Source organism: Anthonomus grandis, chromosome 8 (genome assembly GCF_022605725.1).
Source record: "Anthonomus grandis grandis chromosome 8, icAntGran1.3, whole genome shotgun sequence".
Classification (NCBI taxonomy): Eukaryota; Metazoa; Arthropoda; class Insecta; order Coleoptera; family Curculionidae; genus Anthonomus; species Anthonomus grandis.
In genome coordinates, this window is record NC_065553.1 from 9,188,742 (window position 1) to 9,203,827 (window position 15,086).

Consider the following 15,086-nt stretch of genomic DNA (forward strand, 5'->3'; position numbering starts at 1 on the left):
TGAAAGAATGAATACCTACTGGAAAAATAATTATATAAATTAAATATAAATTGAAAACAATATCTAAAAACCATCAGTAAACAACTGCTAAGTAGGGAATTCAGCCCTACTTCTAACTTAAAATTTCAGGTTTGTCAAAAGCCTTTAAATCCCTCTTTTTCCTGACGTAATCCTTAGTAAATTTAAACTGATCAGAAGGGTGCCTCAGTTTAAGTCCTAATCTAGAAATTTTTAATTTTTTTCCCATGAATTTTTATGTAAAATACCAAAAATTAGCACAGATTTTCACATAAAACTATTCTAAGCGTAATCGAGTCTTTGTAATTTAACGCTTATCCTAGCAATCTATGATATTGAGTTGTGTTTAAACAATAACTGTTTTAAAAATGTTTATTATTGAGTGCTTTCGATGTTATTTTTAGCTGCAGCTAAACGTTTTTTTTATTAAATTATAAACACTAAATATTTTATTTTTTTCTCTCTTAGTCAATAGGTTTTCTTTTAAATTTTTTAAAATGCATTACTTTTACTTTATCTTTTAATAGCACCGATTTATTTTGTTGGTTTTATTATTTAGTAGTTCAGTTATATTTACGAATATTAACTTTTACATATATCGTAAAAAATATATGTATACATACATACCAGTTAACAGTTTTATTTTGACTGACTGTATATGTATTATAGATTCACAAATCTTTTATAGATATGCATGAAATACTAATTGTTTAAATTATATTAGATCTACATAAATAATGTAGAATATAAGGTAATTGTAGGTAACAATAATATCCCTTACTTTTACTTATTTTGTAAATATGTTCACTTTTATCCCTTTTAATAATTAAACTAGGTCTACGAAAATCGTTTATAAAAAAATAAGTTCGAATAAGAATTGATCAAGATCTCGTGAAAATATTGTTGTTTTATTTTCTCGAATAACCCAGTAATATTTAAGGTAATGAAATTTAAATTGCAGATCGACTTGGCGACCCTGTCACAATTTCACCGAAAAAAACGTGTTATTGCACAGTGTAAATTGACATACACCACACTGGTTTTTTGTAAATAAATAAGATACGAGTATTCGATATATTAGTAATCGATGCAGGAAAGAGGTCTCAAAATTGAAAAAATTTATTTCCCCTACGATATTACAAAGTTATAATTGTTTAAAAGGTTTTTTTGCTAGATAGGAACGATCTAATATTATTGTTATATATTTTTTATTTTTTTTGCAGCTTTTGGTTTACAAACTTCACACAAATTTTAATTACTTTCACATTCAAATTCGTTATTAGATATTTTAAAATCGTGATAATTTCCAGCGATCTTCTTATAAATTGCTATAAAAAAATAAAAACTGTTTGTCTATCGTTTTTCAAAACGCCTAAAGTAATGCTAAAATATTTTTTTAAATTCCATTAAGGTCAAGTTTGTACTGAACTAGTGATACAGAGAATAAGATAAATAAGCACAAAAGAACAACAAATATTTTCCTTGTCTGAAAGTAGTTCTGACTGAAGTATCTATTTGACTATTACAAAGTCTAAATAGACGCACCAGAAATAAAATAAAAGTGTATTGATTTTCTAAGCAACTACTAACTTGATCTTCTTTTAGGGCAGACATTATCGATAAACCATATTTTGATAAACCATTTAAGCTTAGAAATAGCACTCAACAGTTTAAAAACAACAGTAAAAAAGCACACAATAGTCTTGATTTTACTAAAAAATTAAAGAAAATTGTGATGTTTGGGTGTATTTTGTGGAGTAAGCTCAAATGATTTCAAAAGTTACTTTATAATTAAAAGACCATAGGTATTATAACAGTAGTGACCCTTATATCATAAACAGAATTATAGTTTGAAAGTCTGATCTCCCACGAACTTCTGATTTTTTTCAACATACTTTAAAACAACAAAACTTTTACTTGTGTGGTAATATAGCTCAAATAATATGATAGGGTAATAAATAAAACCGCAATTTTTGGAGTGCTACAGGGTGCCCAAGATAAGAATCCTATGCATGGGTATTTCGGTATCTGTTGGAGATACAGCTTAAGTAAAATTGGAAAAAAATTTCTAAGCATGCAGATATAGCTCAGATTAAACTAAGAAAAAGTTGCATTAAAAGTACTACATAATGGTTTTTAAATTTAAAAAAATGGACATATGACAACAAAAGAATGGCATCGGATACATTTTTATTTCGAGGCCTATTAAAAAACTAATGTTGATGGCAATTTTTTGCGAACGAAACATCAGATATATGTATAATTTACCACCGTAGTACACGATGGTATTTTTAAATTAGTTAAATTGTCTTATAGTCTTAAAAGTCAATGAATTAGTTTGTTATTGTCAAAATTTCAAAAAAACAAAAGAGCTATTGGTCAAAAACATATTAAATAGATCGCACCGAAACTCTTTATTATTTAACCTAAAACCCTAGAAGATAATAGGAAACATAAGTATTTTCAAAAAGATCAATATTCCATAACTTTAACTTCAATATCAGAGTTATCAAGTTTTAAATAAAATTTTAGGCTTATTTATTGTATTAGTGTTACTATTAAATAGTCAAAAAAATGTCAATAAGGAAACAAAAGACTTTCAAATGTGACTACAATATTGAAAAGTGTCCTATTCCCAAATGTAACTGTTTTACCGAATGTGACTTTTACTACCGTAAGGTGACTTTATACTCAAATATGACTCTTATATTTTTTTGGACTTCAATCAAGAATTTCGGAAACAAGTAGAAAATTAGTGCAGCTTATATTACCCACTTAATTGCCCTTTTATGTTGATGTAGTTTCTAGATATCTTTATATTGGCAAATAAACGTATATGTATTTATTAGCTTAAATGAATTTTAAACTTCGAAACAAACGTTTCGTTTCGTTTCGTTTAAACTTAAAACGATTCACTGTATCTTTCAAAACCAACATTCAAAATCGTCATTCTTATATGTAAGGTTTTGCATAAGTAATTAAATCGGCACTGTATTACTCAACAATCTCGCCATACCAAATAATATATACCTACAGTTCTTGTTGGTATGATGGGTTCATAAAATGTAAACCAGTCTTTAGTTTGGCATGCGTACTCAGAGACACCTGATCGCGCTTTTCGCGGTTTTTAACTTTATAGTGTATGTACGTTGTCAGTATTTAAATATCGTATGTGAAGTATCTCCTTTCTGTTTTCTCCTAGTGGTATTACTGCAACCACTCTCGAGTACCCGGAATTACGTGACTCTTATCAGACAAAACAAATTATTTTTATATTGTCTCTTGAGATAAATGTTTCGTGTTTATATTGTTTGGTAATGTCAGTAAGATTATTATTTTAAATTAAAAAATACCTTTATGAAGTTTATGAATGTTTTTATCCTCTCTAAATCATTTCATAAAAGTTTGTGGTTTTCATTCTCTTTTAAATATTGTAGACGTAAAAATGAACTTTATAGACGACTATACAGGGGACAGGTATGTCGAGTTTAAGGGACAAACTTTTGATATGGATAAACTAAAAATGGACCAGCATTACTTCACAGTTAGTACTGAAAACCCGGATATTGATATTTCAAAGGTTTATTTGTATACTTTAAATAAAGAATGTGTGGAAGTAAGTTTAAGAGATTATTAATTTTATAAATGTTTTAAATGATTTTCTTGTAGTGTCCATACCTATTTATCGATAAGTCAGAAAATAACATCTCGGACACAAACAAATTATTTCGTTTAGCCACAGTTTATAAAGAATATTTTCCACAAGATGAAGTCAGCAACGTTATTTGTGATTTAAATCCCAAATTTGGGCAGTTTGGAGTTTACAGTATCAAAGTGAATGATTATAATGCATGTAGTATCGAAGTTCTTAAAGAACCTGTCAATATTTATACACGTAAGTAATCACGACCAAAATTTATTATAATGTGTAAGAGTTTTGTTATAATCCAGCTATTTTCACTGTCTTTCTCATACATTTGCTCGTTTTTGGTGGCATCTATGCACTCGTTTTGCTATGGGAAAAATGGAAAGGAACAGAAGAAAATGATGATGGAGCAAACAAGTCTAAGAAAGAAAGAGTAATGTCCATAGATGCTTTTAGAGGGTAAGTACAGGATATTAAATATGACGAAATTATTATTTGTTATTTTTAGGATAAGTATAGTAATTATGATCTTTGCCAATTTTGGAAACGGAGGCTACGAATTCATACATCACGCGATTTGGAATGGATTGCATGTAGCAGATTTAGTGTTTCCATGGTTTATGTGGATAATGGGAGCGTGTATTCCCATAACTTTACTTTCCAGTTTTAAGAAGGGTATTAACAATAAAGATCTGATGTTAAATGTATTTAAGGTGAGTTTTTATTTCGAGTTTGTAACATTAATTTGATTGGAAAGAGTAAGTTATAAGGAGAACTATCCACTAGATATTCGACAAGTGAATAATGAGCTTCTTTAAGATAATTCAATGATTGGATTAGAAAATAAGCCATCAATATCAAATTATTTAAAGCGTATTCAATCCTACATTGTCGTTCTGCATTTTTTATTTAAGACTTACTTATGCCTTTGACTAGTAGAGATTCTGTTATCCAGACTATCAAGCTATTTATCTTTTGAGCCTTTCCACGTTTTTCGCTCGACGTTTCCATTTGAATGTCTTTAACCCTTTCCTTTTTTCAGAACATTTTTTAATTGAGCATAACTTACTATTTACAGGGAATTTCGACTTAAGACTACTCGAAGATAGTAGTTTATAGATCAACTTGCTTACTTCTCATACTTACATTATAAATTTTTATCATCTCAATATAAACGCTGGTCGTTATTGCCATCACAATCGCTGTTCGCTCAGTGACGAAAGATGAGTAAGTCATAGATCAAAAAACATAGATCCTGAGCAAGAACTAATAAAATATTGCAAGAAATAATAACTGACCGTGACATGAACTAATGAGGTGGGAAAAAAAATCCCGTTAGATAATAACATAATTGAACAAAATCGCAAAAAGACAGTCGTATCAATAATGCTCAAGAAATGCAATCGCAGAATATGAAATGCTGTGTATAACTTGTGACCAGAGTCTTCCAAGACATGCCATATCTGACAAAAGTAATTTGTGTGTGGAGCACCTCGAAGGAAATAATTGCCTGAATCTTCGGAATAATTGTAGAACGGTGAATTTTGAATAGTACTAGAGAATTAGTCTGCCAGAATAATCGTTCTTTATCATAAGAATGCAAGTTCTCACACATCAGCTCAAAAAAACATTAAGAAGAAAATGCGGGGCCCATGTTTTTCGCTTTAAGGGCCAATCGGAAACAGTTTTAAATGCATCAAAAACCATATTTTGAAAAACACCATATAAATACGAAAAACGTCTTGTCATGTCAGTATTAGGCTCGAAATATAAATAGCATCCTTCGCGCATCATCCGTTTTTCCCAACGGTAAAAAAAAATTATAAACACAAGGTAAACACAGAATTTCATTTTAGACATCTAGTATAATAAAAAAAATTTACATGTGTTTCGTGCTTTGGATGCCTTAATGATAGGCCTAATGAAGCATCGTTAATTTATGTATTCTTTTTTTTACTTTTAGGCCTGATGATGCTCTGTTAGGGGTAAAACATGTTTAGCTTTAATAATTTTATTATATAGGTTTGATATCCTTGTTTTTATTAACATCAAATCTTAATAATCCGATATTTTAATACAGTTATGAGAACCATCAATCAATTATGATCTAGTTTATTATAGGTTGTTATACACATCTATACACCATGGGGCTTCCATGATTACTAATTTGCATTTAAGTTACTGGTCTAGCGAAATCTCTGATATCCGCTATTTACTAATGGTGGGTCCAGTTTATATAATATTATGTGTCATATATAAAACCTGATACAATTTTAGAATTAAAGTAAAAGTAATGAACCTGCGCTTAAATACAATGCAGATTCATCTCAGTTCTGTTTAAATAACATTAGATTTTAGACCATTTCTGTAATATGGGTTTTGAGCCCCCACTATTATTGGATGATCGAATTATCTAGCAAAATTTTGCGATGGCTTAAGGAAAATTGATCATGTATCTAAATGCTACATTAATTCGGTCTCCATACACGCACTTATTACTGTAGGAAGTTTGTCGTAGTACAAAAACTTTCTTTTCCTTCTTCCTATTTGAGAAATCTTTAAAAAATAACGAATCTAAATATTTTGATAGTGTACTTAAGTAATGTTGGTGGGTCAGCAGCTTAAGGAGGCATTTTAAAACTATTCTTATTTCGTAAAAGCATGTTTTCCTTTATTGGTTTTATGTTATTTTTAAATTATCATTGCTTCATAATGATCTTCTTCTGGCTTACCTCTTTTTTCTTCCGCACTAATATAGTATTCTGAAAATCTCATATTTACTAGTTCTCCTTTCTAATCTCCTTTTTCTATTCAAATAATTTATTTTAATTTATTATTTAAATAGACATACTAGAAGAAACCTGATCATTCTATAAATTAAATCTGATACGATTTTGCTACACAATATTTGTTGAATAAACATTTTTCTTTTTAGAGATCGGTTAAGCTATTCTTTCTAGGTATATTCTTAAATTCAGGAAGCGACTTATACTACATAAGAATATTTGGAGTTCTCCAACGCTTTGGACTTTGCTACTTTATCGTTACCACCATTTGCATCTTTACAATGAACAGAGACTTTAGTTTGAGATACGCCGATTCTATTTTGGTAAGTAATGAAAACTTTTGAGACGCCTTAATAATTTAATTAATTTAGAGGTATTTGGAAGACATCTTCAAAGTTTGGAAAGCTTGGCTGGTGTGCCTGGTAATCTTAGCCATACATACAATACTCATATTTACTGTAGCAGCACCTGGATGTCCTATGTAAGATTATGATTTTAAATTGCGGCACATTATTTATTCAGTACTTATTTAAAGGGGCTACATGGGTCCAGGAGGTTTACATAAAAATAGATCTTATGAAAGCTGCATAGGTGGCGCAACTGGTTATATAGACAGACTCATACTTGGTAATCATGTTTACCAGAGACCGACAATCTATAATGTTTATGAGGCTAAACCATTTGATCCTGAAGGATTAGTTGGTAAAAATCTACTCCTCTATGAGTCACAACATACTACTGAAAAATATCACTTGTTTTAGGGTGCTTAACAACAATTTTTCACGTAATGTTGGGTGTCCAAGCAGGTGTAACCTTATTGGTATTTAAAAAACACTATCAAAGAATAATCAGGTGGCTTATATGGTCAGTAGTTTTGGGAGTTATAGGTGGATTACTTTGCGGTTTTTCTAAAGAAAATGGAATTATACCTGTCAATAAAAATTTATGGTAAGGCCAACTTACGATTTGGGATTCCAAATGAAAAACCTCTTATTTACAGGTCTCTTTCCTTTGTATGTGTTACAAGCTGTTTCGCATTTTTCTTATTATCAGTCTGTTACTTTCTAATCGACGTTCAAAAATGGTGGTCTGGAAAACCTTTAACTTTTGCCGGAATGAATGCCATAATTCTTTATATTGGTAGATATATTATGAATAATGTCAAAAGTAAAGTTGATTGGGATGATTAATTTTTAGGGCATGAAATGACAGATAATCATTTTCCGGTCAGATGGTACTTTTCTCAAGACCTTGAGGATGACGGAAGAAGAATTCATTTCCTGGCGTTGCTGTCTGATACGTGGGCAGCTGATTTTTGGGTCATTGTTAGCTATTATTTGTATAAAATTCAATATTTTTTTACTGTGTAACACTTTTTAAATTATTTTTAAATAAATTAAAGATAGTAAGTAACTCTTTACTCTCTAAAAATCATGCATGGAAGCATGGGATATTTACATCCTTTCTGTTCCCAATTGATAAAATAGACTCGCCAAGTAATATTTATTAAAAAATAAAAGTCTAAAATGAATTCCAAATAAAATCCATAGCAAGTATTTGGAAACTTTAATGTAAATCTTAATTTTATCCTGAAGATTCTGGTATTGTCAGTAAAAAACGTTTTGAATTTAAATAAGGTGTTTTAGTGAACTGGTAAGACTATTTTGGAGATAATATATTTTGCAGATTTTTGCTTATGAAAAAGCAAGGAAAGGAAACTGAATTATGTACACAATTTCTAAAATCTATTTACCAAATCATCAAATAAAACAAGATTTACTTATTTTCCATAGGTTCAAAGTTTTTGCGCATTTAAAGTTATTCTATTATTAACTTTAATTATTTAAATCTGACTCATTCGAACACCTGAGTTTGGCACCTGTTTCAGATATGCCAATGTTTGAAAATATCTCAAAATAGCTAAGCCATTCATAAGGCATAATTCCTAATTATAGTGTCGAGTCGTATAATAAACATCCGCACGATTCACAAAATTTTATAAATACATTGTTACCCACGTAAGAAATAACAGAGGAGATTAAAAAGTTGTCATAAGAATTTACAAAATGCCAGAAATTTTTTATTTATCTAAAGCTTTTAACAAAATAGGTATATTAACCTTTAAACAGCCTTTTAAATCATGGATGAGATTAATGCTTTATTGCTTTTTAAGACAAGTTCCAATCATTAGTTCCAGTCTACAAACCTTTAAATAAAAGTCGATATCAATATTTTAACGCATCCAAATCAAAAAAAGTCTTTCTTACTGAAACGATGAATCTTTAAATAAATACATTCTTGTTTAATAATAATTTTTTAAAACAACAAAATGTATGATCTCTTTAAAATTTTTATCGATTTCCTGTGAAAGGAATGGTTTCATTTTGTAGTCAGTGAGTACCTGTAACGCCATCTAAAAGTCATGCTTTTGAAATATGAATAAAAATATCTGAAGCCAAAAAGGTAAATCATGCAAACTAAAATTAATTAAAGTACCAACCAATTAATAGTGCTACCAACATAAATCTGGTATCTTTCAGTTTCAAACCAATAATTAAAAGACAACTATGTAATTTTTAAATTCTTGGTTACTATGTCATTTCTATGGCGGTTAATTTAAATATATAATTTTGAGATAGTTTTGCAAAATATAATATATTTATCTGTAGAGACTTAAACAAAATTTTGCGTTGAAGTAGAAGTATATTATATTTTTATTTATTATTCTTAAACGACTATTAGTCAGAAGCTGGATATTTTAAATTATTTATTTGCTGTATATTACATAGGTACATATTAGATATACAATTATTGTTTACACTCGCGGATTTTTCCTGTTTTTTTTTAAATTTACCTTAACAGCATTTGATGGAAACATTTTGATTTTTTATATTATAACAGCTAAAACTTTAACACCCGTGCAAAAATGAATTATTAGTAAAATGTTTCTAGAACATCGTATGAGAATCATACCTGCAATGTTTTACAAAAATCATCGCTATAATGTACGATAAATGTCCGAAAAATGTAGTCATAAATGGTACTTAAATGGTATGTTTCTGGCATGTCCTGTGTTATCTGGTAATAAGAGCGTCTAGCCTAATGCTTTATTTTAAAAATATTTGCTTATAGTTTTGTGACAATTGTTGACTTATTTATAACAATTACTTAACAATGTTTTCATTGCAATGCGACTTATGCGCTACAACTTTCACAAATTCCCCCGTATTTAAATTAAGCGTCTACTGAACCGCTTTATGATAAAAACCTTATTAAAATAAAATGATCCAGTAAATTAACTACTTAACCAGTAGATAGTAAGAACTAATCTGGTACACAAATTTTATTTTTCTAAAAATAAATCGACCAAAATATACAAGTTCAGGGCAAACAACGTGATTTCTTAATCTGTAGGTTTGTTACCACATGCTGTGATATCTCCGAGCTGTTCACATACTCCGGTTTTGTTTTATTAAACTGTTTAAATTTATTAGGCTTGGAATGTTGTGTTATTGAAATATTCTCATTTATTTAGTACGAGTAGTGATTTTAGTGAGAATTAGAGACGAGTTACTACTCATAGTTTTTTAATTCCTCTGTGCATACAAATTAGAAATGAAACATATTAAAAATACGGTAAGTGAATTATAATTATTTTTGTTGATTGAATGTCTCTCAGCAATTGTTTTAAATTTTATGTAAGAAAATAATCAATTAAGTAAAGTAGAGGAGCGTTGAAGTATCATAATATAAATGTTTCTGACTTTGTTTAAATGTTGAGTAATATTTCATTAATTTGGTCATGTTAAAATGGTTTATTAAATTATGGTTATACGTACATATTTTGCTATTACTGACATCATTAGATCTACGTAAAAATATAAAACTTGTGTAGGTGTTTAGTGCATTTGAAGTAATTTTTTATTTTGTTCTACGCATTTAACTTTCATTTTTATTACATATATTTGAATGATTTTTTATGGATTTGAATTAATTTCTTGAACTACTTTTGAAAACATTACTTAGGTCTTTCAAGTGCTTGTAATTTTTTAAGTCTTTAATTAAATTTATTTAAGTTAAGTGTAATTTTTTTTGGTATATGTGGATTTGGAAATTTTTGATTTCCTATTCAGTCGTGACGTTTTACAAGCATCTAAACTATTTAAAGTAATTTTTCATTGTATTCCCATCCCTTGACATTATATTTGTCTTCCATCAGACATTGAAAATATTTCTTCCATCTTTTTTTCTTTTTCTATTATTACCATTTTCTATGCCTTTCGCACAGAAAATTATTTTCATATTTGAAGATTTCATTTCATTTAAAATATTTTTTTTTTAAATGAGATTAACGCTGGTAGTTTAATAGCAAAAGGATGGATTAGTCGGTATGTTCCGTGAATCAAGAAGTAGAAAAAACAAGGATGGTACTTGCCACACTGTTTTTACTTATTTATACCTTCTTCAGGACAGGGAAACCTGGAAACCCAGGGAAAGGAAAAAAATTGTAAAATACGGAGGGATTAGAAACAGAAGCGGAAGTATAAGTTTCCTGTGCGTTTCTTTTTCGTCGGTGTTCTAGTTACCTTGCCCTGAAGAAGCCAATAAGCAGAAACACATTTAGAGATAGATTTTTCAAGTTCTCCAGGTTTTTGAATATATTTTTTTAGGCTTATAGGCGGCAGTCAAACTCATTTTATTTCAAGAATTTGATGTGATTTTTGTAGACTTTCAAGATATTTAAAAAGTTATTTTTAGTTTTCTCTTATAATTTTACAGTACATGCAATTTTAAAAGACATTTCTTGGATGTTGTGTTGTTGATCCAATACATAATACAAGAGACGCTATTGCTGTCTTAGTATTCCATTACAGCTGGATATATCCGAGAAATTGATAGGAAAAAATATATCTTTTCAAATCCATTGACCTTTTATAAACAACCATTGATATTAAAAATTTTAATAAAATATATGGAATCGCTTCACTAATAAAATGTAAAGATTATCACGTTACAATGAAAATGATTGTATTTATTTTTAATGTGTTATAAATAAACATTATGCCAATTGGAATATCTGTAATATAAATTAAATATGTTTATTTTGTTCGGAAAACTGAGTTAACACTAAGCTTCTTATGTTGCGATTTAAAAAAATGCACTTATATTGAAAATAAACTTTTATTTTGAATTGTCTATAAAAAGATTTTTTTTTACATTTAAATAATCAACAACCCAGTTGAATATTAGATTGATTGTAGTGTTTTTTAATTCTTAGTTGGAATCTGATGGGTATGTCATCCTAGAAGGTTTCTTAACTGAAAAGGAAATAGAAGAATTAAAACAAGAGACCAACAAATTAATACAGGAAATGCCAGAACAGTCGCAAAGAACGGTTTTTAATACGATAACTGCCCAACAGGTAAGTGAAAAAAAATTAGACTCCTAACTTTTTCGGTATTAAGCTATAATACATGCAATCCTCTTTTTCCGAAAAATCAAATCGTCTACTAAGATGGTTTTTATTAATAAATAAAAAACGCTTCTTTTGTTTGCAGAATAGAGACAAATACTTTCTGGAAAGTTCGGATAAAATCAGATATTTTTACGAAACAGGGGCACTTGATCCTGAGGGAAAACTTCTGGTAGATCCCAATATAGCCTTAAATAAAATAGGGCATGCACTTCACGAGCTTAATCCCGTATTTAGGAAACTCAGTTTCAGTGAGAAAGTCAAAGAGATTGCTTTTCAGTTAGGTTTTGAAGACCCAGCCATACCACAGAGCATGTATATTTTTAAAAATCCTGGAATCGGAGGTGAAGGTAATTAATTGATCAATATGAGCTTTGTAATAGTTGTTTATTAAAAATCTTTTTTTTTTAGTCATTCCGCATCAGGACGCTTGGTACCTTTATACAGAGCCCAAACATGTCGTGGGTTTTTGGTTCGCCTTAGAAGATGCCACAATCGAAAACGGTTGCCTTTGGTTTTCGAAAGGATCACATAAAGGAGGAGTTCATAGACGTTGCATTAGAAATCCAGATAAGTCTTCTGATGAGCTATTGATTTACACTGCGCCCGCGCCTACTTATCAGAAGAGTCATTTCACTGCTGCACCGGTTCCGAAAGGTAAATATTAAAAAGTATAATTATATTGTATCTATTTACTACCCAACCATATCCAAGTGGCCGATGAAATTTAGATGCACAGTGGCAAAACCTTTTGTCGAAGGGTTTTGCTCATTTAAAGAACTCCGCTCGTAGAGGCCTGTTAGTTCACATCGCAATGTTATTGCAGAGTATTATAATCGAAATCAAATAAGTGATACTATTCTTAACCATAATGCGAAGGCAAAGGTGGTTGCTATATTAAGAACAATTCACAAAAAAATTGTCAAAGATACCGGCTATCAAGGATTTAAAGGTTTGGTTGGAGAAAATTTCGAAACAATCGAAAAATGCTAATGGAACATCAAACCATCAGATCGCTAAGGATTAAATTTCTAAGAAAAATACATTCACTAAATCATCATCACATAAATCACTAAATCACATCATTCACTAAAGGATGAAGTAACGAGAGCTTGGTAGGTATTAAAAAGATGATAGGCAAAGCACTACGCCTTAATATAGTGCATGCAGGTGGTAAAAACGAGTTTGTTCCTAAGCATATGTAATAATAAAACTTTACAAACCAAAGTAATAAAAGTGACGTGTTACCATTGCCACTATATCATCCAGAAGTAAATGCAATTTAGTTTGTTTAGGCTACCAAAAAATGTTATACATTTTTATAAAATGAAAATCGCTATTTTTATTTAAGACAAAAAAAATATGTAATATCGCCGATTTTTTTGAAAAAAGCATTTTATATAAAACTTTTTATTTTTAGTATATCTTGTATCTATTGGGTAATTATTACTGGTTTCGTTTTCTTTAAAAAATTAAGTCATCAATATGCCTAGTGTAAATTCAGTCAAAATTTATTAAAATTTTGTGTTAAGTTTATCCTGGTCTGTCCCTGTTGCATACTAACTCTTTCACTCTTTCGTCTGCGTATTTTATCGGCCACTTAGATATGGTTTAGTTGTAGTTTTTTTACTGTCTTTTTTAATTTGAGTTAAAATTATACAGTATAAACCCATTAAAATTTACATAAATTCCAGAAAAATATCATTCACATAAAAATACTAATCGCCTTATACTTGTTATATAAATATTTTAAATAAAGTAACTTAGAGTATAATTTTCTTGTCTCGTCATATTGTGTCATCATTTTTTTTTGTAATTTTCAATAAAAAAAACACTTTATTTTGCAATTGCAGAAATCAGCAAGTTTTCAAAAAAAAAAGAGATGAACAGTGTTATCAAATTATACATCATTCATTATAGATATACAAGAACTGTTCAAAGTTACTACCTCTCGCTCCAAGGCCAGAATCTAATCGTGCTTGTTTGTTCTTCAGTTACACCAGGCACAGCTATCCGATTTCTTAAATCTTCTAGTATCAAGTCATCCTGATTAGAAAAATTATTTTTCATCAATAATAGGTTGCTCCTATAGAAAATAAATCAGTGGGATTAGGTCTGGTCATCGAGCCGGCCATATGTGGGATCCGACCAATCGATTTCCGTTGCTGTGAGAATTCTCGAACAACCACACCCAAATACGCTTATGTGACTTCCTGCATAAACCACAAAAATATTTATGGACTTATACCATTATTAAAATTGTATTTCAATTCATTAGTACAACCGGTGTAACCAAACTTTTTATTTAAAGTCACGATAAGTCTTAAACATAGGGACTTCGGTTTTTGCGGGACTATTTTAAGGTGATCCGAAATATTTTTGATTTCGAATATTTTTTAGTTAAATGGTTTCATTAACCTAAACCTGAAAATAGATACTAAAACATCCTGTAATGTGTTATAGCAGTAACTAATACGATTGTGGCATTTTACCTGTTGTTTGAAATGGCATTTTTTTAAATATTAAAGAAGATTTAAACTAGATCCTAGAATGTCCAGCAAATCAATATTTGGATCACATCCAAAACAAAAAAAGTTAAATTTGGGCAAATTTCCACCATTTCCAAACAGCTGTGTATACAATGAAAGCTCAGCTTTGCTCTCCCTCAAGCCCAACAGAATTTCATACGAGTTTGAAAAAGTTGACTATTATTAAATCTATTTCCAAATTCCAGAACCGAAAATGTAAATATTTTAATGTTTTAATTTTTAATAAAATAAGTGAAATTATATTTTCTTATGAAATTTTTAGATAAATAACGAAATTTTAAACATTTTGTGATTTTTTAGGAACTCTAATACTTATACACGGCCAAGTGGTGCATTTCAGTGAAGTTAACAAATCTGAGAAGCCTCGACCGGCCTATACTTTCCACGTAATAGAACAAAAAGATAACAAATACTCTGAAGAGAATTGGCTTCAGCTTCCAGAAGGTCGTCAGTTTTTAAGTCTTTATAAAACCAACTGATATTCAGCAAACATTCATGAAACATGTACCTTTAAAAGAATTTATTTTATTTACAGGATTTTCGAACGTTATAAAATATATTTTTTTATCAGAAAACTATATAGATATTTTATTAAACAAAAATCTTCAATCCTC

General features: G+C 29.5%; 2 protein-coding genes across 4 annotated transcripts; both read left to right on the forward strand.

The window, feature by feature from the left end:
- The first annotated feature begins 3,087 nt into the window (after positions 1-3,087).
- On the forward strand, positions 3,088-7,859 carry LOC126740015 (heparan-alpha-glucosaminide N-acetyltransferase-like). 3 transcript variants are annotated; one of them, XM_050445886.1, is made up of 11 exons: positions 3,088-3,341; positions 3,456-3,634; positions 3,688-3,913; positions 3,970-4,123; positions 4,173-4,377; positions 6,600-6,773; positions 6,822-6,931; positions 6,986-7,152; positions 7,212-7,398; positions 7,451-7,590; positions 7,648-7,859. In XM_050445886.1, exons 2-11 carry the CDS (start codon positions 3,464-3,466, stop codon positions 7,818-7,820), a joined length of 1,707 nt encoding a protein of 568 aa, XP_050301843.1. In that variant the 5' UTR covers positions 3,088-3,341; positions 3,456-3,463; the 3' UTR covers positions 7,821-7,859. The 3 variants fall into 3 exon arrangements, with proteins under 3 accessions (XP_050301843.1, XP_050301844.1, XP_050301845.1); XM_050445887.1 differs by having other exon boundaries at positions 3,088-3,332; XM_050445888.1 differs by having other exon boundaries at positions 3,137-3,158.
- A 1,939-nt stretch (positions 7,860-9,798) lies between these two features.
- LOC126740018 (phytanoyl-CoA dioxygenase domain-containing protein 1 homolog) lies at positions 9,799-15,050 on the forward strand. Its single transcript, XM_050445891.1, has 5 exons — positions 9,799-10,086; positions 11,729-11,872; positions 12,009-12,273; positions 12,335-12,580; positions 14,773-15,050. Exons 1-5 carry the CDS (start codon positions 10,066-10,068, stop codon positions 14,949-14,951), a joined length of 855 nt encoding a protein of 284 aa, XP_050301848.1. The 5' UTR covers positions 9,799-10,065; the 3' UTR covers positions 14,952-15,050.
- Positions 15,051-15,086: the final 36 nt, after the last annotated feature.